We start from the raw sequence: 8,918 nt of genomic DNA, 5'->3' as shown, positions 1-8,918 counted from the left end.
ATAGAACACACTCTCTAACTTCTAACTTCCGCAAAATATATAATTTTTTTTTAATAATTTAGGCTGCTATAAAACATATAAAAAATGTGAAATAAAGGAAAATAATACTACTAGATTTTTCTAAAAAAGGGGAAAATAAAGTAATAAATATGTCATGCAGTCATTAGTGATTACGCACCTACGGTGCACGTTAGCTTGTTCCAACCACCTCAGTAATAACAGCGTTTACTTGCTCAGAAAATTATCATCATTTTATTTATAATAATTCCTATTTTATTTGCAACCTTCTCTTTCTGATCGGCGATTGTCGGAAGCTCCTATTCATCGCCGCCACCTTGCGCCGAATCGGACCCACTTCGGATCCGAGAGCCACCCGAGCCCTTTCTTCCCGATTTTTGTTTCTGTGGCAAAGGCTTCACCTTTACCATTTACCACACACCACTGTGTCCATACAAATCGGGTTCTGTGTTTTCCTGTTTTTAGCGCAGCAAGCGAGATTTACACTCAATTTTGCTCTAATTTCAAACTACACGTGGCGATCTGGCTCTTCTTCAACACCCCATTACCGCTCCAATCTGAGTTAGTCTTTTTCTTGTTATTATTATTTAAATTATTGTGTTTTTGTTTTTTTTTTTTGCATCTGGGGTTTTGGTTTTAAATAAATTATGAGTAATGATTTTGGGGGGTTTTTGGTTTAAGTTTTCGATCTCTTCGAAAGTTGTAGGTTTTGTCAAATTTAGTTGAATTGGATGCTGATTGAAAGATGGGTCACCTCTCCCTCTCTCCCGTTTGATTAATGTTATTTATTTTGAAATTGAAAGATTTAGGAAGTTTAGTCGTTTATGAATTGTATATGGAAAATTGAAATTGTGTTTCAATTAATTAAATGTCACGATCTGTTTCTCTTACTCCAAAATTTGGGCGTACGGGATGGGCTGTGCTTGGTTTCTCTTGTCAGTTCTATATTAATGTTGGTGTTTATGTTTGTTTATTTTACTAAAATGTTTGTGAGTTGGTGTTGTTTGGATCTTCGATGGAAGTGATTTTAGTTTTAAAATTAAAAATACTTATTCTTTTTGTTCCAAAACTCTTAGCAGACATGGAAACGAGGTTATATGTGATATTGGAAAAGATGTTGGGCGGGTCTTAGTTTCTGTTTCAAGAGTTCAGTTGTGAAGTGAGTTTTGTTTCTACATGGAAGCGAACAAAGAGGAAGCACTTAAAGCGGTAGAGATTGCTGAAAAGCGATTTGCTGTGAGGGACTTTGCAGGTGCAAAAAACTATGCTGTAAAGGCTAGAACACTTTGTCCAGGATTGGATGGTATATCTCAAATGGTGGCCACATTTGAAGTTTACATCGCTTCTGAGGTCAAACATAATGGTGAGCTAGATTACTATTCGATTCTTGGATTAAAACCTTTTGCAGATAAGGAGGCTGTGAAGAAACAATACAAGAAGTTGGCAGTGTTGCTTCACCCCGATAAGAACAAGTGTGTGGGGGCTGACGAGGCATTTAAGCTTGTTTCTGAGGCTTGGACTTGGCTATCAGATAGTGCTATGCGCAGTTCTTATGATCTCAAGAGAAATGTGCAGTTGGGTGGGACTAACCAGATGAATCTGTCTCCTGCTCATGCCACAGGGGCTGCAGGTTATAACAAATGTTCCAATTTGTCAACCCCTCGTGGTGGGCTTGACACCTTTTGGACAATCTGCACCTCTTGTAAGGTTCAGTACGAGTATCTACGCAAGTACGTGAATAAAAGACTGTCTTGTAAGAACTGCCGTGGCACTTTTGTGGCTGTCGAAACTGGGGCGGCCCCGGCAAATGGTTCCTTTCCATATTGTCCTTGGTCATATGTGCCAGGAAATGGGTATGCAGGTCATTCATTTGATGGTGTCTCATATGTTCCAACCAGTGCCCCCTATTTCAACGGGAATGGGGTTGCAGGATATCATTCTGGACATGGATATGAGTACGTTCCAAATGTTTCATTTCAGTGGGGCTCTGCTGGAGTTGTTAATCAAAACGGATCAACTACCTTACCTGTTGATTCTGTCAATCGGGCAAATGGAAATGTGAAGAGGGGAAGACCAAAACTCAAAACAGGAGCTGATAAGAGGCATCATGTAGCAGAGATCATGGTGAATACAAATTCAGATGTACCATTCTCCTATAGTGAACCACAGGATGATAAACTAAGTAGACCTGACAAGAAACAGAAAGTTGTTGTGGGAGGCACTTTCAGAAATGGCTACGAAGAAAAGGGTTCAAAATGTGCTCTAGAGGCAATAGTGTCTAACGGAAATGATAGCACTGGACACGGCCAAAAACCTTCCTGTGCAGTTGAAGTTCAAACCAAACATTGTTCCATGGCACCGGCATTTGATGCAAGAAAATTATTGATTGAGAAAGCCAGGACTGTAATCAGGAAGAAACTGGAGGAGATGAAGCTGTCATCCGAAGTAGAAGCTGCAGCTCTGAAAGAGAGAGAAAAATCTCTAGCTCAAGTTGGTCCAGTAAAAAGAGAGACATTTAGAAAAACAGCCCTGAATGTTTCTGGTCTACAGCTAGAGAATGGGAAAGCTGGTCCAATCTCAATTACTGTCCCGGATTCTGACTTTCACGACTTTGATAAAGATAGGTCAGAGGAATGCTTCAGGCCAAAGCAAATATGGGCCCTGTACGATGAAGAAGATGGAATGCCACGGTTGTATTGTATGATCCGTGAGGTCGTGACTGTCAATCCATTCAAGATTCACATCAGTTACCTGAGTTCCAAAACTGATAGTGAGTTTGGCCCAGTAAACTGGCTGGATTCAGGTTTTACCAAATCTTGTGGAAATTTCAGGGCCTTTAATTCAGATGTTGTTGATCAGGTTAACATATTTTCTCATGTTCTAAGTCAGGAGAAGGCTGGCCGAGGGGGTTGTGTCCGCATATATCCCAGAAGTGGAGATATTTGGGCTGTGTATCGAAATTGGTCATCAGACTGGAACAGATCTACTCCAGATGAAGTGAGGCATCAGTATGAAATGGTTGAAGTGCTGGATGATTACTCTGAGGAACTTGGTGTTTGTGTTAGTCCCCTTGTTAAGTTGGCTGGATATAAAACAGTATATCAGAGTAACACCGACAAGAGTGCCATAAAATGGATACCCAAAAGAGAGATGTTGCGGTTTTCTCATCAAGTGCCTTCTTGGTTGCTGAAGGGGGAAGCCGAGAATTTGCCAGAAAGGTGTTGGGACCTGGATCCGGCTGCAACTCCAGATGAGCTTCTTCATGCTGCTGCTACAGAAGAACCAAACGCTTTGTAGGTTATGCAATAGTGAAACAATTATTTGGGTTGTGCTTTAGCATTCTTCCCACAGTATTTTAGATTTAACTGTACACTAAGTCACACTTGGTTAGAGACCAATGAGACATTAACCACGGATGTTTTAGAAGCTGAAATTTTATTTTGTAACATTTGTCTAGTACACTTTCAGATTTAGTGATTGCTTGTTCGGTAAAGTTTCTTCGCTGTAACTCGTGAGAGACAAGGACAGATTGCTTGTTTGTAACTCTATTCTGACCAGTTTTTACTGGTTAGTAAAGAATTCATTCAATTGAAGGCTGAAACCAATTTTAAATCCCCCAAACTTGAAAGAGAGAAAAAGAAAAAAAATCAAAGGCATTGTTGTATTGTATGCAAACCAGAAGTTATACCACTGACTTCAGAAACTATTTGTTTAGACGTTGACAACAACCTTACCAAGCTACTCTACGTTTATGGTGGGGCCATACTTATTGCATTTGAAACTTCTCTTTTAATGATTCATGTTATAAGAAGCCTTTCAGTTTGTCAACCTCTCGTGGTTGACTTGGCTTGACACTATCTAGTCTGCACATTGAAACTTTTCATCACCTTATTGTCTTTGGTAATGTGAGCCAAAAATATGAAGACGTGGAAGGCATTCATTTGACTGAGTTACAGGTGTGTGATATATATCTTGTGCCTGTAAAATCAACACGGAAGTGTACATAGTGTGCCTCAACATAAATCCAGGTGTATCGTTGTGTTCGCTTATGGAAACATGGGATACGTTGTTCTATATTTAGGAGTATCATTCTGACTCATGTATTGTACACGTAATAACCTGATGAATAGATGTTTTACACATAAGAATAATACCGATTTATACATGTCAAGATATTTCATTTGATTCTTGTGGAGATATTTTATATATTAAATGTGTATAATAAAAAAGAAAAAGAAAAAATATTCTTTAAAATATAATCTTCATTGTTGTGTAAACTTTAAACCACAATTTTATTGTTGTGTAAACTTTAAAATACAGCCTTCATTATCAAGCAAATCTCAAAACACAACCTTCATTGTTGTAAACCTTAAAACATAACCTTCTTTGTTGTGCCTCTTTAGTCTCCGTAACAACTTTCATTGTTATATTTCAACTCTCATTGTTAAGCCATTCATTTTGTGTCCAAATTCATTTTGCATCTAGATTTATTTTGAGATTCATTTTGTGTCGAGACAAGTCCTACAATGCGGGAGAATTGTAGAATGTTCACTTAGACTATTGGTTAAAAGAGAAAAATGATCTCAAGTTATCACAACTCATTAAGACCACTTTGAAAAGGAAAGGAAAGACTAGCCATTTAAACAATTATGCCCTTGTGGAAGGTGGTCCTAAATTTAAGTCATGCAATGAAAAAGACTCCATAATGATGAAATGGTTATGGCATTCGTTGGTTCCAGAAATCATTGACAAATTTATGTTCCTCAATTTAGAAAAAAAAAATTAATTGAACAATAATAAAGTTCATAAATAAAAGAAAAGACTAGTCATTTAATCTATGATGTCCTTGTGGAAGATGATTCTAAATTTGGGATGACTCCATGATCATAACATGGTTATGGAATCCAATGGTTCTAGAAACCACATGAATTTTTCTTGATTAAACAAAAACAATATCCAGTTCAACAACATCAAACTTTGAGAGAGTTATATTCAAGATGGAGAAGAAAATTTATGAAATTATTCTTATTAGATGATAATTATATAGTGGGCGTAATTATTTGATGTTAGGACTTTAGTTTTTACTTGATCAAAAAGTGCATATTCGAGGTTATCTCCTAATTATTTGTTTAGAGTTTACAAAAATTAAGTTAAGGAAAATTAGTTTTATTCTACATTTATTAATTTATTTCTTGTATATATTTTGGGTTTACTTCTTACATTGAATATTGGTTTCATATGACACATACTGGAATTGATAATTTGGTAAAGTTTAAGAGCTACTTTTAGTTCAAAACAAGTTTGAACATTGTGAGTTCTTTTTGATAAGTGTACCAAATCGTTTCAAGTAATAAAATCGGTAAGACCAGATATAATTTCCAAGAGACTCGTGTCACCAAACAATCATATAATTTCTAAATAACTTAGACTAAGAATGATTCCATATTTTTGGGTTTTCATGCAATTAAAGTAAATATAAAATATAAATGGTAAAAGTGATCTTTAATAACTCAAACACTTAGGAATGGAAAAATTAGAAATGATATGGAATGATATTGTTGGGGTATGATTGCACCTACTCACTCTTATGCAAATAAAATTACACCTTCATTAACTTGCTAATGTCAATCTTCTAATTTATTCAAACCCAATCCCTTGGTAGAGAGACCATATACTTCCTTACTAAACTCCAATCCCTTGGAAAACCTAACAAGTTAATCCACTTGAAGAATTGAGATCTAAGACAACCAAAAATCCAAGTCCTATCCCTAGGTACAATTTCCTTTGGGTAATTTGTTCCAGTTCTCACACAATATTTTCCAATATCAAGCAAACCAATTATCATGCCATGGGTAGCAATTTCATAACAAGCATTAAGAGAAGGGAAAAATAGTAGCAATCAATGAAAAAAACATGAAATATATTCAAATTAGTAACAATTACATAAGAGTTCAGTCACTACATCAATCCCGAAACAACAATTAAACTAACTCTCCATGAGTGGAGAGCTTGAGCTTACAACAACAGTGGAAATAGAAGAAGGAAGAAGACCCAATGATGAAGAAGAACTATTCCCATAACTCCTAGCTCACCTTCAAGAGCTCCAACAGAGAGGAATCGCGTCTGGGTGCCCAAAGATATCAAGCCCTTCACGTTTTAGACATAAATAAATCAGATTTTGTCACATCAGCGTCGTCACCGCTCAAGCGGTAGCCCAACGACAACATTCCAGTGACAGAGAGCCCAACAGTAGCTTAGCGACAACATTCCGAAATTCTCCCTTTTTATTGTTTTTCTTGCTTTTGTGGCTACTTAAGCTTTATAAATTTGTGGTGGATCTTCCATGCACAATATTTGCTACAATATAAGAAGATTAGTAATGGTATTCTATCAATACAACTCAAAATGTAACTACATAGAAACATAACAAATTGAGACATAAAGAAAGTAAAAAGGTAAGAAAGAATTGACATTTTCTCTCAATTCAATATGTCATTATCAATGAGAAAAATGACATAATAAAGTTTGAGATTAAATAATTTGTTATTTTAAATAAGTTGATTAAAATAAGTTAGACAATAAATTACAAATCAAACAAAAGAAAATTCTAGAACTACTTTTGTTTTATAGGAAAAAATATTACTTAAGCGAAAATCTTTTATATATATATATATATATATATATATATATATATATATATATATATATATATATATATATATATATATATATATTACTTCATAAAACATGTTTTAACTTTAGTTTAAAGTTCAGATGTTTAACAATCATAGTTCATAATATATTTTTATAAATTTTAATGTTTATTTCAAATGTTGATTATGTTTGTGAATAAATATGTAAAATTGGGTGAATTTTAATCCCTTTTTTTTTTCATGATATTATCTATGATATTTAATTATGCGCATAGGTATGTGGTGTGTAATTATTTGTAAGTGAAATGTGATTAAACAAATGAGCAAAATGTTATGAAATAGTAGTTATCACATATAATGTTAAGCATTATGCAATACATATTATTTTCTATGAATAAATATAACTAATGAGTTATGAAGTATTATTTAGACATTTGTCATAGGCTTGATAATATTAATAAATGTATCTCATGGTAAAAAACGATTAAAATGTTTGCTATCTTTTTGGGATGGGATTAGTTCATGAATGTTAGATACTATATAGATCCATTTGGGACCAAAATATCAATGGATTTTCATGTGGACAATCTAATAACTAAGTATATCATATATATATATATATATATATATATATATATATATATATATATATATATTGTATTGTATTGGAATTAGAAAATTACTTATTTTTTATATCAATAAAGCAGATATTATGTATAATATATAGAAAAAACTACAACATCTTCATACCCAATACTTTTTTTATACGTATCCTAGACATATCGTAGTTTTACCCTTCATTTTGTTACAGATACAAAATTATATATATTATTAATGATCATATAATTACCTTAAAAATAAGTTGGTAAATAGTCGATTGAGTGTTAAAAGATAAATGTTGGTTCCAAAATCCTCGAACTCAACAGTGTTACTTGAAATGGTTAATCTTAATAATGTTTTATATCTTTTCTTGCAGTGTTAGATGAAATAATAAATATATTATTTAAGATAATGTACGGTATTTTATATAATTCGAAATGATATTAATATATGTGTTGATTTGAATTTTTTGGATTAACTATATTTTTTTCTTAAAACTATTAAACATTTTGATTTTAGTTTTTTTTTAAGTTATGATCTAATTAATTCTTTACCATTTCAAAATTCAAAGAATCAGTCTTTAATAACTAACGATGTTATTGTTTTTGATGTGACATATAATAATCCACATCAAAGTGATAAACTATTTAATTTAATAAATATGTTTTATTTTCTATTTCATTTTCTTTTCATCCCTCTCAACTCTATATTTTCTTTATTTTCTTCATTTTCAATACCTCTATCATCTATTTATTTTTCTAGGCTTTGTTTTTGTAATTGTGATTATCATGTAAAAATTTGAAGTTGACTCTCCGCAGAAAGAGTTTGTGAATTGTCTGCAAAGTGATGCTGCTAATATTAATATACGGCTTAAATATAAACTAGCCTTGCTTTGTAATGGTTACAAGTTATTGCAAACACTTTAGGGATAACTTCAAACAAGGGATTACCAAACTTTTCCTTTCATTCTTTAAATTCCATTACAATAATGTCTACAGAGAATCTCTGTTGTTTTTTTTTTTTAAACACTTTTATCTCTTAATGAACACTTCCCAGATTAATAATATCTCCTTCACTAAATTAAACATTATCAACTGTTTCATTTTTAAAACATCAATTTGATTTTTTTTTCAATTTAATTTTCTTTCCTTGCACTCAAAGAATCTAAAACATTTTGCAAAAGAATAAAAGATTATCTATCTTCATTCTTCTTGGAATTCAAGGTTACCTTTGCATGATATCCTTCACATGTTCATGTTCTAAATTAATCTTCATCTCACCGTAGCAACTCATACAGACTCAACGTTTGGATCATAATCTCATACAAATATATAATTCAGAAGTCTTAAAGAGGTAATGCTTCATATTTTTGCTCAAATCCTAGTTTCTTTAGTTCATATTATCAATGTTCTAAATCAATGATACTGTTTCTTGTAGCAGACTTTGAAGCCTACCAATCATCCATTATTGTACATTACATATAGCGTGAATATTCTAAAGAAAGAGGTACATGATTAAAGCTTTCTCATTTTTAAAATTTTAATTTTCTATAATTTCTCACTAGTCAAGGATTAGTTGCTCAAATTTATCCATTCTCTAGAGTGAAATTATGTTAAGATTTAAATTTAAGTATGTTTTGAGAATTAA

General features: G+C 32.9%; 1 protein-coding gene across 2 annotated transcripts; it reads left to right on the top strand.

The window, feature by feature from the left end:
* Positions 1-211: 211 nt before the first annotated feature.
* Positions 212-3,632, top strand: LOC106765009. 2 transcript variants are annotated; one of them, XM_014649489.2, is made up of 2 exons: positions 212-579; positions 1,098-3,632. In XM_014649489.2, exon 2 carries the CDS (start codon positions 1,195-1,197, stop codon positions 3,313-3,315), a length of 2,121 nt encoding a protein of 706 aa, XP_014504975.1. In that variant the 5' UTR covers positions 212-579; positions 1,098-1,194; the 3' UTR covers positions 3,316-3,632. The 2 variants fall into 2 exon arrangements, with proteins under 2 accessions (XP_014504975.1, XP_014504976.1); XM_014649490.2 differs by having other exon boundaries at positions 1,095-3,632.
* The last annotated feature ends 5,286 nt before the right edge of the window (positions 3,633-8,918 follow it).

Source organism: Vigna radiata, chromosome 6 (assembly GCF_000741045.1).
Source record: "Vigna radiata var. radiata cultivar VC1973A chromosome 6, Vradiata_ver6, whole genome shotgun sequence".
Lineage (NCBI taxonomy): Eukaryota > Viridiplantae > Streptophyta > Magnoliopsida > Fabales > Fabaceae > Vigna > Vigna radiata.
The sequence above is the reverse complement of the archived record's forward strand: the minus strand, read 5'-3'. Positions and strand labels throughout refer to the sequence as shown.

Coding starts and splice junctions, on each gene's coding strand:
- LOC106765009 (XM_014649489.2), top strand. CDS start 1,195: ATGGAAGCGAACAAAGAGGAAGCACTTAAAGCGGTAGAGATTGCTGAA.